General features: G+C 38.6%; 1 protein-coding gene and 1 pseudogene across 1 annotated transcript; one reads left to right on the top strand and one right to left on the bottom strand.

Moving 5' to 3' along the window:
* Nucleotides 1–16,306, top strand: part of LOC109552305 (lysine-specific demethylase 4D-like) — a 359,102-nt pseudogene that overhangs the window by 137,816 nt on the left and 204,980 nt on the right.
* Nucleotides 2,583–10,032, bottom strand: LOC101317641 (tripartite motif-containing protein 64-like). The gene is made up of 5 exons (XM_033862105.2): nt 9,190–10,032; nt 7,938–8,033; nt 6,997–7,247; nt 4,346–4,446; nt 2,583–3,292 (listed from the first exon to the last, which is right to left on the bottom strand). Exons 1-5 carry the CDS (start codon nt 9,598–9,600, stop codon nt 2,799–2,801), a joined length of 1,353 nt encoding a protein of 450 aa, XP_033717996.1. The 5' UTR covers nt 9,601–10,032; the 3' UTR covers nt 2,583–2,798.

Genomic DNA, 16,306 nt, shown 5'->3' with positions numbered 1-16,306 from the left:
TGGGTAAATCAGAATGTTTCTTCTGTGTGTTGGGGGGTGGGTGTTTTGCTTTTGTGAGGATTTTTAACATGTTCCTTAACTACCAGGACAATTTCTTTTTTTTTTTTTTTTTTTTTTTTTTTGCGGCACGCGGGCCTCTCACTGTTGTGGCCTCTCCCGTTGCGGAGCACAGTCTCCGGACGCGCAGGCTCAGTGGCCATGGCTCACGGGCCCAGCCGCTCCGCGGCATGTGGGATCTTCCCGGACCAGGGCACGAACCCGTGTCCCCTGCATCGGCAGGCGGACTCTCAACCACTGCGCCACCAGGGAAGACCCCAGGACTAATTCTTTTAAGGTGCAACAGTTTCTCAAGTTATAAAATGTTTCTAACCATTGGAGTTTACACATTTCTCCAGAAATATCTTAAAAAGCTACTTTTTCCCAGTCCATCAGTGACTGAGTTGTTTTGAATGCATGGCTGTGATTGAACAGGGGATTATTCTCCATTTCTTCCAGGAACTTCACAATGTCGTCTTTGAACCAATGGTGTTGGCCATTGGGCAACACCATTTCTAGGATTTGGGGCTGCTTACAAGGTCTCAGTTCTGCAAGCACCACCACAAGAGCTCCAACTTCCTCACACTCAAGACTCAGCTGGTGAATTATTTCTTGAGGTTCTGTAGTGTGAGTGATGCCATGTTTCTGCAGAGAAAGGGAAGGAAAGGAACTTTCCTTCTATGCCATGAATGAGATAATCACACCTCATCTGTTATAAGTCAATTCTATAATTTAATTGACTCTTAAAAATAAAATGAAAACCTTCCCAAATTCTAATTTGAAATTTATGTTTTGTTTTCAGATGCATCATCTGTACTCTTTAAAATTCCCCTTGCCTCTCCAGCCTTCATTCCACCCAATTTTACAGGGCTTACCATAAATGGAACTTAACAAAAAAATGAGTCATTCAATCAAGAGGCTTAGAATAAGAGATATAATCAAAGAAAATGGAGGAAAAAGATCAAAATGAAAAGAGAAATGGCTAAAAGGAAAGGACTTTCACTCCATAGTGCACTGAATACTTCCTTTGAATTGTAGGACTGAAGATATAGTGAAGGATCTGGAGATAAAAATGAGACAAACCAAGAAGCTCCTTCTTGTACTCTGTAAAAAGAAAACAAAATACATCCAGCTCTTGAGTTTTTGTGAATTGGATATTATAGATTGAACTTGAACAAATTATCATTTAATATATTCTTGTGGAGATGTGCCTGAGAATGAATGCTTTCTAGTGAACCATACTGTTTCTGCTTTCAAATGACCAGGGTATAATGAACATTATAGAACAATTACAATATTTTTTAGGTATCATATTATATTACAGAATTCTGTATTTCTGTCTTCTGAATTATTCTTCAAATTTAAATTGGTTTTGGCCTTCCCACTGCTAAGGAAATTATACCACCTTATGCTTAGTAGTATTTTATATGTCAGTTTAAATTCTGACAGTCACCATCATGTGAAGTCCCATTTTCTGTTTCCATATCACTTTACGTAGGGTCTTCATCTTCCAGTAGATTGTACTGATCGTCTTAGGGAAATCTCAAAATCAACACTATAAAACAAAATTATGCAGTAGTTATTTTAAACCTCAAACTAATGGAATTTTCTTAGGCTGTAAAGCTGCAGATCAATTACCTCTCTTTTGTTGACATTATCAGTTAGCATTTTATGTCTATTATGTTAGCTACATTTTGGAAAACTTTATCAATGCTGGAATAATATTTGTTTATATTAATTCTTTCATTCATGTATTTGTTCATTGATTCATCCTATACTTCTGTGTATTATAAGTCTGCATTGGATAGTAGGAATATAGTAGTAAATAATATACTGTCCCTACTGTCTCAGAATTGTCTGTCAAGTAGTAAAAGTGCGAATTTGAGGAAGGTTTGTTGAACATTATGATGAGACGGTATATGCTCAGAGAGTGTGTAATGAGAGGAACTACACTGGTCTGTGTAGTCACGAAAAACTTCCTGGGAAAAATGTTGTTGAGCTGAGATGTGCTTAATGACTAGGATTTAGAGAAATGATAAAGTCTGTCAAACACTTGGTTCTTACCAACTAGGTCAGCTTTGAAGAGAAAACTAAGCACCATTCCTTTTGTTTACTAACCTGATATATATATTACCTCATGCTTTCACCCCAATCTGGTTCAGATACGCAAGTAAAGCACACTGCTTACAATGTAGATGAATCTTGAAAGCATTAAGTGAAAGTAAACAGATATCAAAAGCCACACATTGTGTGATCCAATTTATTTGAAACCATGTAATAGAAAAATCCATGAAGAATAAAACTGGATTGGGGGTGACTTGGGAGGGGGAGGGGGAATGGGGAGTAAATGTTAATGGTCATTGGTTTATTTTGGGGGTGATGGATATGTCCTAGAATTAGATAGTTATGGTTTCACTTTTTGAATATTACTAAAAGCCACTGAATTATATAGTTTAAATGGGGTGACCTTTATGGTATGTAACTTTTATTTTAATAAAACTATTATTTATGACAGAAGAAAAGCAACTGATTATACTCTATGAAATATTCCATAATAAATTTTTATTACAAGAAAATTTAATTAACAAATTTATACATTCAACATGGTTATGCCATTTTATAAACATATAGTCGTATGTTCCATTAAATTACAATGTGCTCAGAGATAGTCAGATATCATCCTTTGGCCTCACGTGAGGTTTAGGAAAGCAATTTGTTCAGGCAAGAATTTCATCAATTAAATGGTCATGGAACTTGACTATTCATGGAGACCTAAGGCAAAGGAAAGGCGTCAGCGGGGAGGAGAAGGAGAAAGGAAGGAAACTATATATGAGGGAACCTCTGCAAACATCATAGAAGCTCACAGTTCCATTGTCATAATCCAGAAACACTCCAATCCTACCCAAAGGCCTTTGCACATACTGAATTAAGGGTGGGGAGTTTGTGGACAAAGTATAATGATTGTTCACCTTCATAGAAAATAGCAAAAATGCTTCTTCAGAATCAATAATGATATCAGTATCACTCGTCAAGATATTTTTACAGACTCCCAGAATCCAGTTCGAGGAGTGTGTCACATCCACCTCCCAGTAATGCCTCCCAGAGGTGAAGGCCACAGCTCCCCAGGCCACAAATCTTTCCACAATCTGGGGCTGTCTGGACACGTCGTGATGGTCACCTCCAAACATCACACTTGTACCATCCTCAGAAAGGCTCACATTGTGAATGGTCATTTTCTGACTCAGAACATTATCCACTGCAGAAAGAGCAAAAATGTGGTCAGCAAATGAGATTTCCACAGCCTGAGAGGCAGAGGCTCTCTACCCAATGAGACTTTTCATTTTCCCTCCTCCAAGGAAATACAAAGCAAAGACAGCAAAGGGAGTTCAGACTAGCTCTTCTATGAAGAGTAAGAGTCATTATTATCTCACCAGCACACAGAAAGACTTCAAATCATACAGAAAAAGAAAAAAAAAAGGGAGATATGAACTCTGTGAAGTCTGATTTAATGTCAACGTCTTGACAGTTTATTTCAGGACTCACCAAAAACATTTTCTTTTTCTTTCATTTAGAAAACTATTCTTGTGTCCTTTGTCTTTAATATGATCTAGCATGTAGATAGCACTTGCTATCATGTGGGTATTTATTGGGCTATGGTCTCTACTTACTACATTTTCAAAGGTCAAAATTTTGATAGAAATCCATCAATGAATAGTTTGGAAGCTTCTAAAAGGATGTTCTGGAAGCTTCTAAAAGGATGTTCTGGCTAACCATGTTCAAATATCCCTTGCCTTTCAGTTGTTCTGAAATTGATCTAATAGCATTACAATTATCCTGCCTAAGCTAATTTTAGTCTTTTCTGTCAATTCTTGCTGATTTTAGAAATAATAAATCTTTTTGTACAATGCATAATAAATGAGCTGGTAATACAGAACAAATTAAAAACCAGCAATACCATATTTAACTTTATAAGAGTGAAATAAACTGAATAAACACAATATTGATGGTTACAAAAGTAAATATTCTATCTCTTTATAACCACATGAGCAAGCTGGTTGCTCTCCTCTTGCTCTGCCTATGTCATATGTAACTGAATATATATCTCTAGGTTTGCATTTTCGGTAAACTATAGGTTGCAAAGTTCAGCCTTGATCTTTGTAATACGACTATACAAGCAGGAAAAATGTAACAACTTTGGGAAGTTATGTACTACCTTCATGTCAGAAAAAATAAAATAACAATAAAAGAAGGCTCCTTCCCAAGAAGTTCTAATGAAATGTAGTCCTGTTCACTGAAGGTTGACTCTTACCTCTGAAGCTGTTCAGCATGTCTAGGATTCCAGTGACAGGCCAGGAAGTGAGTTCTGGGTTCACTGGCTGAGGCTTTTGCATCTGTATCAAATCAGTCCTGTAACAAATGACGTCAGTTACATTTCAAGGTCAAAGGCTAATCACAGGACCATTACAAAAAAGCAGTTTTTAATCCAGGATATTTTGTCAGAATTCTTCTATTTTTGGTTAATTGGATATACATTATATTCTACACACTTGGGAATATAAAAAGTTACCATACTTTTTTCTAAATATAAATTACATCAAATTTCAACTCCCCCATTCTTCTCAGACTTTACTCCAGTTTTCAACTTATTGAACTTCATTCACTTCCTCTATTCCAACTCAGGTGATGCAAAGATCCTGGGCATTTTACAGAGAGCAAAAAATTCAGGCAAAGCCTTTGGGACTGCAGTCAGCAAGTAGTCATCAAGGATACGTTCAGTGTCTAAAAGGAAGAGTTCACTGAGCCCGACGTGTTTGCTCTTATCAGCCCATTAAGGGAATCCAATTCCAGCCTGGCTGCCTTGGTCCTGAAGGTCTAACTTTCCAGTGAGCACCAGGAAGCCATTAGCTCTGAGGTCCTACCTACAAGGGGGCTTGCTGTAATGCAACAGGCTGATTCAGTGCTACTCCTAGGAACAAAATCACAGCCCCTCTTCCTATTAGGGAATTTGCCCCTTTCCTGCCATTTTCACCTTCCAACTCATTAGTGTAGGTGCTTCCTCTGTGATATCTCAGAAAAATCCCTTCCCTAAGTTTTACTGTGGTGAGTCTGGAGAGGATGGGGTGAGTGGGTGGAACAAAGCCCAGAATGTCAGAAAGTTTTCAGGTATATTTGAATTCAGCCAAATGAAAAGGAAACTTCTCAGACCAAGGATCAGAAGGCCTCTAGAATCCTTTTGAAATAAAACAGAAAATAGCCAGAAAGACGATGCTAATAGATCAAAAGATGTACTGTTCGTCATCCATGTGTGAGGATTCTGCATGTATGGATTCAACCACGGATTGAATCTGTAATTTCTGTTTTATTTTATTTATTTATTTAGTTAGTTAGTTTACACTAGGTCCTTGTTTGTTATCTATTTTTTTGTTAAATTTATTTTACTTATAGAATAATACATAGATAAATTCTTTTCAAAAAGTTTGAACATTATAGGTAAGCTAAAGTCTCCCTTGACCACCATTTTTTTTTTTTTTTTTTTTTTTTTTGCGGTACGCGGGCCTCTCACTGTTGTGGCCTCTCCCGTCGCAGAGCACAGGCTCCGGACGCGCAGGCTCAGTGGCCATGGTTCACGGGCAAAGCCGCTCCGCGGCATGTGGGATCTTCCCGGACCGGGGCACGAACCCGTGTCTCCTGAATCGGCAGGCGGACTGTAAACCACTGCGCCACCAGGGAAGCCCTGACCACCATTTTTAATCCTGATCTTCTTCCCTATGGCTTGAGGTAACCACTGTGTGTTATTTATTTTAAATATAGCAGTGTGTACATGTCAATTCCAAATTCTAAATCCATCCCTCCCCTACATTCTTCCTCCCTGGTTCTAAATGGAAAATATTCAGAAAAAAAAAAATTCCTGGAAGTTCCAAAAAGTGAAACTTGAAAATGCCACATACGTGGGAACTATTTACATAGCATTTAATTTACATTTTATTAGGTGTTATAAGTAGTCTAGTAATGACTAAAGTGTATGGGAGCATGCTTATAAGTTATCTGCAAATACTATGGCATTTTCTATAAGGGATAGTGCATCCCGGGATTTAGATTTTGGGGATGGCCTGAAAACAATTCCCCGTGGCACCAAGGAATGACTATCCAACCACTTCATCAAAAAGACAACAACTTTTCCAGAAATCAAAAGTCATTAGCGTACACTCACATTTCCAATACATTTCCCGAGGCCTGCAATGAAAAAAAAAATCACGTTAATCATGAGAGTTCTGTCCTTTTGCATCTGCTTTACTATTCTTGTTTGTTCAATAAGGTATTGTTTTTCTCATTCTCCTCTAAGGAACAATCAGAGGCTATCTTAATAACAGAACTTAAACTAAAACATGATGAGCTTCCTCAGGGCACATTAAGGAAGGAAGGAAGGAGGCCAGGAAGAGTCTGTGTAATGATGCAACAACATCAGGTTTCCAATGTCAGTCATTTCTCAGTCCTATTCCCAAGGAGAGATCTCACCATTTATGATGACAATTAAAGCAAAACAAGGAACCATATAAAACGAATTATAGAGTGCATTGAAATTGACTACCAGTTCTAAAAATTTTACCTGGACAATGGGCAAAACCTCAATGTCTTCAGTAAGTGTGGGATAATAGAGTGACAACGTATTGAGAATTACTCCAAGAAAATTAACTTTCCCCTGGTCACAGAATTTTGCTGATTTTCGATAATCTGTCTGGATAGTACTCCTGATCACACTGAAAAAATTTTGTCCTATGTTAGCTAGTGAAAGGATTAAAAAAAACCTCCCAAAGATTACCAGGCTATGAGAAATAAGGGATTGGACAAGTAAGTTAATGGGAGTCAAGGAGCATCATCCCTTAGCTGAGATAAGAGTATATGCAGGTAACATTTCAATGTCATGGCAACAGTACCCAGAATAGTACTTCTGTCTCTGAGGATGAAACCTCCCTTCTCACCTGGAGCAGCTCCAAGTCGGGCTTGTGGCACATCTCAGTCAGCTCTCTGTACATTTCTTTCAGACTTTCTTTCTGTTGAGTCATTCTGAATTCACTCTCCCTGAGTTGCTGGAGAGTCTCCTTCACTTCTTCCTCCAGCGCCTCCAGATGGAGTTGCTCCTGCTTCTGGAGAAACAGGTGGATCCTCTGATACTGAACTTTGATCATCACCTTCCTTATGGCTGCATAGTTCTGCAGAGATAGTGGATTCAAAGAATCACTCATCCTCATTCTCAACAGAAAACGTCAAACATTATTTCCTTACTGTCATCGGGAAAGCTCTTGACAAACTTTCTGCCTCACACCTCAAAGGGTCCTTCTTGTCCATCCTTTCTCTAAGTTTCTCGCCTTTTTTCCTTTTTAAATCAAGCCATCTGAGGGGGTTCCAGTTTTTCTCCCTAGGAGGATTCTTCAGGGTTCTTACTCCATCAATTATTTCCTCTCTTACCCAAATCTTGTTTTTTCTTGTTCCTTTCCCTGATTTTTCTAAATATTCTTTTATTAGGTAAACCCCATACTGTGCATCTTTAAAAATATGCACTAATTCTCCTCTAGGTACTGCTGTATTCCTCTCCTCACCTTCACAGACACACTTAGCACAATGTTGTCTTATACTCCATGTCTGAGAAGGTTTATTCAAATCTTCAAAAATGTGGCCTAGGAATACGTTTCATGCCTTGGTTTTCCCATATACTAGCACTCTTTGAACTAGTTTGTATTGGTCTGTTATAACTGTGATTACTGATGATAGGTCATTTGAAACCACTACTCTTTCCAAGGAAAAGACCACTATCTTTTACCTGGTAATTTGAATTTTGCTAAAAGTCTAAGCCAGGATTATATCTGTCTCCATGCAAACAAATAGAATATTTTAATTCTTACCTCTAACAACTGAGTTTTGTTAGCTTCTTGATTCAGACTGTTTTGCATTTCTTGTGTCATTTTCCTTAAAGAGTCCATTCTCTTCAGAAGTTTCTCCTGCAAAATAACCATGAGCTTTAGCGACACAGATGATACCATAAATTCCATCCCCTTATGTATGAGCAAAGGCAGTCATTTAGAGCAGGGGTCCCCAACCCACTGGGCCGAAGACCGCTACCAGTCCACAGCCTGTTAGGAACGGGGCCGCACAGCAGGAGGTGAGAGGGGGGCGAGCAAGTGAAGCTTCATCTGCCACTCCTATGGCTCCCCATGGCTCCCCATGGCTCGCATTACCACCGGAACCATCCCCCCAACCTCTCCCTGCCCCCATTCATGGAAAAATTGTCTTCCACGAAACTGGTCACTGGTGCCAAAAAGGATGGGGACCACTGGTTTAGAAAATAGAAATCTTGAGTTTGAATGATGTGGTCAGATTTTTCCACATTAATCTGATTCTAATATGTTGAATATCAAAGTGACAGAAACATATAATGAAGAATTGGGGTGGGGGGACTTCCCTTGTGGCGCAGTAGTTAAGAATCTGCCTGCCAGTGTAGGGGACACAGGTTTGAGCTCTGGTCCTGGAAGATCCCAAATGCTGCAGAGCAACTAAGCCTGTGTGCTCTAGTGAGCCTATGCTCTAGACCCCATGAGCCACAACTACTGAGCTCGCGTGCCACAAGTACTGAAGCCTGAGTGCCTAGAGCCCATGCTCCACAACAAGAAAAGCTACTGCAATGAGAAGCCTGTGCACCACAGCAAAGAGTAGCCCCCGCTCGCTACAACTAGAGAAAGCCCACACGCAGCACAAAGACCCAATGCAGCCAAAAATAAATCAATTAATTAAAAATTTAAAAAAGAAAGAAAGAATTGGGGAAACTTTATAGATAATGGAATCTCTCATTTCCATGAGAGAAATGAAATTTCTCATTTCCTAAGAAATTGAGACTCAGATTTTTATATAACTTGACTAAGAATGCGTCAAGCTCACATCAGAAGCCAGTGTGCCTTGTGCTACCACATGCCCCAGGATACAGCAGTTCCACATGTTTGGACAATTGGGCAACAACATTAAAATGATACACTTACATGACCTACACTGAAAAATCTCCACCTCGACCATCTCCATCCCCATCAACTTCATTATTATCCTCATCTTTCTCTCTGATTTAGGAGCCTGTAGGTTCCTAACTGCTTTAGAAGCATCACCTACCCGGTATTCCTCAGCAGCCCATTGTATTGGACGGTGGCTGTGAGCTGCATGCTCTGGGGACTCAGAGCAGGGGCCACAGAGCAGGGTCTTGTCAACCTCACAGAAGAGTCCTTTGGCTTCTTTGTGTGTCAAGCAGATCTGCGCCTCCAAGCTGTTGGTTTGTTTAGCTGCGTCCTGTCTGGCGAGGGAAGCCAGCCTCTTGAGTACAATATTGGTTTGGAAATCTGGCTTCTCTGATAGTCCCCTGCACTCAGGGCAGCTCTTTGGAGTCTGGTCTTCCTCCCAGCAGAGGTACAGGCAGGGACGGCAAAAGCTGTGCCCACAGTCTATGGTGACGGGGTCTATGAAGTAGTTCATACAGATGGAGCAGGTTAGTTCATTCTGGAAGGCTTGCAATGTGTCTGAATCCATGTTTCTGAAAATTCAAGACAGAATTAGAGAGGATAAGAGAGAAAGTCTTTCTTCTGCCCTGATAAGGGAAAGTAAAGCCTTTGGACAAAGTCCTGTCTGTCTGAACTCTATCTAATTTACCTATATGCTTACCCTCAGTACAAACCTAGAAATGGTGAATACAGACAGGTTCATGCTGATACAAATGATAAAATTAGATAAGAGAGTCCCTAGCAACTTTTTTGTTTAAAATAAACCATGTTCTCAGTCATACCTAAATTACATGGATGTGCTTAAAGCTTAGACCAGCGGGTAAATGGTGACTCCAGAGTTACTTTTATTAGCTGATTGGTACAGAAGCACATATATAATCTCAATCTGTCTGTCTCTCTCTCTCTCCATGACTCCATGACTGGAACCCATACTTGCACACACTTTGTCTCTATGCTAATGTTCTCTATGTCTCCTGTCTCTGAACTGACAGATGTGCTTTTCTAAAGACAAATAAAATTGTTTAGAATAATTTAAACTTAATATAATCAATGTTGGCTTTACCTTTGGCATCTTAAAACTATAAACATTTCAGTGTTTGCTTCCAACTTAAATAGCAAAACTCCTCCTTTCAAGACAAAAAAGGAAAAAATTATGTTATATCTAGTTCAGCAAAACAATTTTTCCTGGAGTCAGTTCAGATCATCAGAGCACTTCACATTTTGAACTAGTGAATGTTCAAGCTACAACAGTAATGAGTAAAAATTAATCAGTTGTTTTTTAAAACCAAAGAAAAAATTTGAATATACATGAGGATTTTCTCTCTACACTAGAAATTCCAAAGATGTAGTTAATGGAAGCAACATCATATTCTCTTTGTTTCTGATATTTCCCTATTTGACCAATGCCACTTCTTGGGAGTCCCTATCAGTTCATTGGATCTATCCTGAACACTTTTCAAATCTACACTGCAAACTGAAGGCTTTAAAAATACAGCGCCTTTATTCTGGCATGGACATATATACACTACCAAATGCAAAACTGATAGCTAGTGGGAAGCAGCTGCATGGCACAGGTTTATCAGCTCGGTGCTTTGTGACCACCTAGAGGGGTGGGATAGGAAGGGTGGGAGGGAGACGCAAGAGGGAGGAGATATGGGGATATGTGTATATATATATAGCTGACTCACTTTGTTATACAGCAGAAACTAACACACCATTGTAAAGCAATTATACGCCAATAAAGATGTTTAAATAAAAATATATATATATAGTGCATATGAACTTTACAAGAAGATATTCTAATTCATTCAACACATTTAACTCTTATGTTCATCTGTATAAAGGCTATGAAATGTATACATTATGTTGAACATTTTAGGTGTTCTATGTGTTTCATAAATACATATGTCTGTAGAAATCTCATTTAAGACCTAAAAACATCTAATAACATGTAAGGTAATGGAATAAAAATGATTACATATGTTAATATTACAAATATCAATATATTACAATTGCTCTAGTTACAGATATTTTAAATATTAAGGTCATTTAAAAAAACTAAGACAACTACTTGTTTGCTTGGACAAAACCCAAGCAGGCTAATAAGTAAATGGAAAGGATTTGGATGAGAGAAAATAGGCATGAAGATATTTACAATCAATTCCTTACTTACCAGAGTCTACTGTGAGTGGTCTTACTTCTGGAAGGCTGCACGTCCTGGAAATCTGTGGATATCAGGGTCAACAAGAACTGTCCAACACCTGGTAGCTGCACTTTCCCTCAGTCCCCCTGAGAGAAGCAGTCACCCCTGGACAAAGTTGCCTTTTAAAGGGTTAGACTCTCCTGAGGCCACACCTACTTCTTGAGATTGGATAATAGCTTCAAAGGGAAGTGGAAAATACTGATAAGTTTACTCAGAAAGGTGTGAAAATGGTTGATTGGGTTTTCGGTATATAGAAAACCCAATCTTAGGGGGTTGAGAGCCTAAAAGAATATAGACTTCTTTTGGGGTAAATGTAAAAAAAAAATTGGTGAAAACTTTTAAACAAAATACTTTATATATGTTATATATACATCAATGTATATGTTTATATTAATATGAATATAATATAGTAATTATTTATACCATAATTATGTGAGTAACTATATTTAATACAATGCATAAAGACGACTGTTTTTTATTGAGGTATAATTGACATATAACCTCATATAACTTTCAGGTATATAACATAATGATTTGCTATTTGCATCTATTGTGAAATGATCACCATATTAGTTAACATTCATCACAGCATGTAGTTAAAAATTATTTCTTTTGTTATGAGAACTTTTAAGATCTACTCTCCTAACCACTTTTAAATATGCATTACAGTATTATTATCTGTAGTTACTATGCTGTACATACTGTAGAATATTATTTTTAACAGAAGTGCCATACTACCTGTATTTTGCTGACACCTATCACAGTTTATCAAATTACCAATGCTTACATACATGTTATTTCACTAAATTATCTATTGTTTGTTAATTGAAGCACTACTTATAAAAAAATATGGGAGCTTCCCTGGTGGCGCAGTGGTTGAGAGTCCGCCTGCCGATGCAGGGGACACGGGTTCGTGCCCCGGTCCAGGAAGATCCCACATGCCGCGGAATGGCTGGGCCCGTGAGCCATGGCCGCTGAGCCTGCACGTCTGGAGCCTGTGTTCCACAACGGGAGAGGCCACAACAGGCCCGCGTGAAAGGCCCGCGTACTGCAAAAAAAAAAAAAAAAAAAAATATATATATATATATATATATATATATATATATATATAAATTGACCTTGTTAGAAATTTTTAAAGTGAAAATATAAAGAAGATCAATAGTTTTTGAATTTTATTTTATTTATTTTTTTAAACAGCAGGTTCTTATTAGTCATCCATTTTATACACATCAGTGCACACATGTCAATCTCAATCTCCCAATTCATAACACCACCACCCACACCCACAGCCACTTTCCACCCTTGGTGTCCATACGTTTGTTCTCTACGTCTGCATCTCTATTTCTGCCTTGCAAACCAGTTCATCTATACCATTTTTCTAGATTCCACGTATATGCATTAATGTATGATATTTGTTTTTCTCTTTCTGACTTAATTCACTCTGTATGACAGTCTCTAGGTCCATACGTGTCTCTACAAATGACCCAATTTAGTTCCTTTTTATAGCTGAGTAATATTCCTTTGTATATATGTACCCCATCTTATTTATCCATTCGTCTATCAATGGACATTTAGGTTGCTTCCATGACCTGGCTATTGTAAATAGTGCTGCAATGAACACTGGGGTGCATGTGTCTTTTTGAATTATGCTTTTCTCTGGGTATAAGCCCAGTAGTGGGATTGCTGGGTCACATGGTAATTCTATTTTTAGTTTTTTAAGGAACCTCCATACTGCTCTCCATAGTGGCTGTATCAATTTACATTCCCACCAACAGTGCAAGAGGGCTCCCTTTTCTCCACACCCTTTCCAGCATTTGTTTGTAGATTTTCTGATGATGCCCATTCTAACTGGTGTGACGTGATACCTCATTGTAGTTTTGATTTACATTTCTCTAATAATTAGTGATGTTGAGCAGCTTTTCATTTACTTCTTGGTCACCTGTATGTCTTCTTTGGAGAAATGTCTATTTAGGTCTTCTGCCCATTTTTGGATTGGGTTGCTTGTTTCTTTAATATTGAGCTGTTTATATATTTTGGAGATTAATCCTTTGTCCATTGATTTGTTTGCAAATATTTTCTCCCATTCTGAGGGTTGTCTTTTCATCTTGTTTATAGTTTCCTTTGCTGTGCAAAAGCTTTTAAGTTTCATTAGGTCACATTTGCTTATTTTTGTTTTTATTTCCATTACTCTAGGAGATGGATCAAAAAAGATCTTGCTGTGATTGATGTCAAAAAGTGTTCATCCTATGTTTTCCTCTAAGAGCTTTAGAGTATCCAATCTTACATTTAGATCTCTAATCCATTTTGAGTTTATTTTTGTGTGTGGTGTTAGGAAGTGTTCTAATTTCATTCTCCTACATGTAGCTGTCCAGTTTTCCCAGCACCACTTATTGAAGAGGCTGTCTTTTCTCCATTGTATATCCTTCCCTCCTTTGTCATAGATGAGTTGACCATAGGTGCGTGGGTTTATCTCTGGGCTTTCTACCCTATTCCATGGATCTATATTTCTGTTTTTGTGCCAGTACCATATTGTCTTGATTACTGTAGCTGCGTAGTACCATCTGAAGTCAGGGAGTCTGATTCCTCCAGCTCTGTTTTTTTCCCTTAAGACCGATTTCGCTATATGGGATCTTTTGTGTCTCCATATAAATTTTAAAATTTTTTGTTCTAGTTCTGTAAAAATGCCATTGGTAATTTGATAGGGATGGCATTGAATCTAGATTGCTTTGGGTAGTATAGTCATTTTCACAATATTGATTCTTCAAATCCAAGAACATTGTATACCTCTCCATCTGTTTGTATCATCTTTGATTTCTTTCATCAGTGTCTTATAGTTTTCTGCAGACAGGTCTTTTTTCTCTCTAGGTAGGTTTATTCCTAGATATTTTATTTTTTTGTTGCAATGGTAGATGGGAGTGTTTCCTTAATTTCTCTTTCAGATTTCTCATAATTAGTGTATAGGAATGAAAGAGATTTCTGTGCATTAATTTTGTTTCCTGCTACTTTACCAAATTCATTGATTAGCTCTAGTAGTTTTCTCGTGGCATCTTTAGGATTCTCTACATATAGTATCATATCATCTGCAAACAGTGACAGTTTTACTTCTTTTCCAAGTTGTATCTTTTTATTTCTTGTTCTTCTCTGATTGCTGTGGCTAAAACTTCCAAAACTATGTTGAATAATAGTGGCAAGAGTAGACATCCTTGTCTTGCTCCTGATCTTAGAGGAAATGCTTTCAATTTTTCATGATTGAGAATGATGTTTGCTGTGGGTTTGTCATATTTGGCCTTTATTATGTTGAGGTAGCTTCCCTTTATACCCACTTTCTGGAGAGTTTGTATCATAAATGGGTGTTGAATTTTGTTGAAAGCTTTTTCTGCATCTATTGAGATGATCATGGTTTTTATTCTTCAATTTGTTAATATGGTGTATCATGTTGATTGATTTGCATATGTTGAATAATCCTTGCATCCCTGGGATAAATCCCATTTGATCATGGTGTATGATCTCTTTAATGTGCTGTTGGATTCTGCTTGCTAGTATTTTGTTGAGGATTTTTGCATCTATATTCATCAGTGATATTGGTCTGTAGTTTTCTTTTTTTGTAGTATCTTTGTCTGGTTTTGCTACCACAGTGATGGTAGCCTCATAGAATGAGTTTGGGATTGTTCCTTCCTATGCAATTTTTTGGAAGAGTTTGAGAAGGATAGGTGTTTGCTCTTCTCTAAATGTTGGATTGAATTCACCTGTGAAGCCATCTGGTCCTGGACTTCTGTTTGTTGGAAGATTTTTAATCACAGTTTTAATATCATTACTTGTGATTTTTCTGCTCATATTTTCTATTTCCTCCTGTTTCAGTCTTGGAAGGTTATACCTTTCTAAAAATGTGTCCATTTCTTCCAGGTTGTCCCTTTTATTGGCATAAAGTTGCTTGTAGTAGTCTCTTAGGATGCTTTGTATTTCTGCGGTATCTGTTGTAACTTCTCCTTTTTCATTTCTAATTTTGATTTGAGTCCTCTCCCTCTTTTTCTTGATGAATCTGGCTAATGGTTTATCAATTTTGTTTATCTTCTCATTAGAGGAGGAAGATGGCAGAAGAGTAAGATGCGGAGATCACCTTCCTCCCCACAGATACATCAGAAATACTTCTACACATGGAACTGCTCCTATAGAATACCCACTGATCACTGGCAGAAGACCTCAGACCTCCCAAAAGGCAAGAAACTCCCCAAGTACCTGGGTAGGGCAAAAGAAAAAAGAAAAAACAGAGACAAAAGAATAGGGACGGGACCTGCACCAGTGGGAGGCAGCTGTGAAGGAGGAAAGGTTTCCACACACTAGGAAGCCCCTTCGCAGGCGCAGGCGGAGACAGCAGGTAACGGAGAGGGGAAGCTTCAGAGCCTCGGAGGAGAGCGCAGCAACAGGGGTGCGGAGGGCAAAGCGGAGAGATTTCCGCACAGAGGATCGGTGCCGACCAGCACTCACCAGCCAGAGAGGCTTGTCTGCTCACACGCGGGGACGGGCGGGGCTGGGAGCTGAGGCTCGGGCTTCGGTTGGAGCTCAGGGAGAGAGGGAGTCCAGGAAAAAGTCTGGACCTGCCGAAGAGGCAAGAGATTTTTTTCTTCCCTCTTTGTTTCCTGGTGCGCGAGGAGAGGGGATTAAGAGCGCTGCTTAAAGAAGCTCCAGAGATGGGCGAGAGCCGCGGCTAACAGCGGGGACCCCAGAGACGGGCATGAGACGCTAAGGCTGCTGCTGCCGCCACCAAGAAGGCTGTGTGCGAGCACAGATCACTCTCCAAGAACACAAGTTATAATGTGAATCAACTCCAGGTAACAAATTGTCTCTTATAAAATGAATAAATGCAATAATCTCTTCTAAACTGGACTAAGGGTGCCCTATTTGTGTTTCTGAGAGACCATAATATTTTTGCTCTTTTTTTTCCCCATAGTTTTTGATTTACATATAACTCTGAGTTGTCAATCACCAAGTTTAAATATTTATTTAAACTTGTTGAAATTTATTTAAAGATACG

The sequence above is a fragment of the Tursiops truncatus genome, chromosome 8 (assembly GCF_011762595.2).
Source record: "Tursiops truncatus isolate mTurTru1 chromosome 8, mTurTru1.mat.Y, whole genome shotgun sequence".
Lineage (NCBI taxonomy): Eukaryota > Metazoa > Chordata > Mammalia > Artiodactyla > Delphinidae > Tursiops > Tursiops truncatus.
Note: the sequence above shows the minus strand (reverse complement) of the source record. Positions and strands in the feature narration are given on the sequence as shown.

What these genes read in the sequence shown, in the direction of transcription:
- LOC101317641 (XM_033862105.2), bottom strand. Translation starts at nt 9,600, where the DNA reads ATGGATTCAGACACATTGCAAGCCTTCCAGAATGAACTAACCTGCTCC. An exon ending in ACAAAACTCAGTTGTTAGAG is followed by an intron (nt 7,248 to 7,937) that starts GTAAGAATTAAA and finishes CTATCTCTGCAG; the next exon opens with AACTATGCAGCCATAAGGAA. An exon ending in CATGCTGAACAGCTTCAGAG is followed by an intron (nt 3,293 to 4,345) that starts GTAAGAGTCAAC and finishes CTCTTTCTGCAG; the next exon opens with TGGATAATGTTCTGAGTCAG.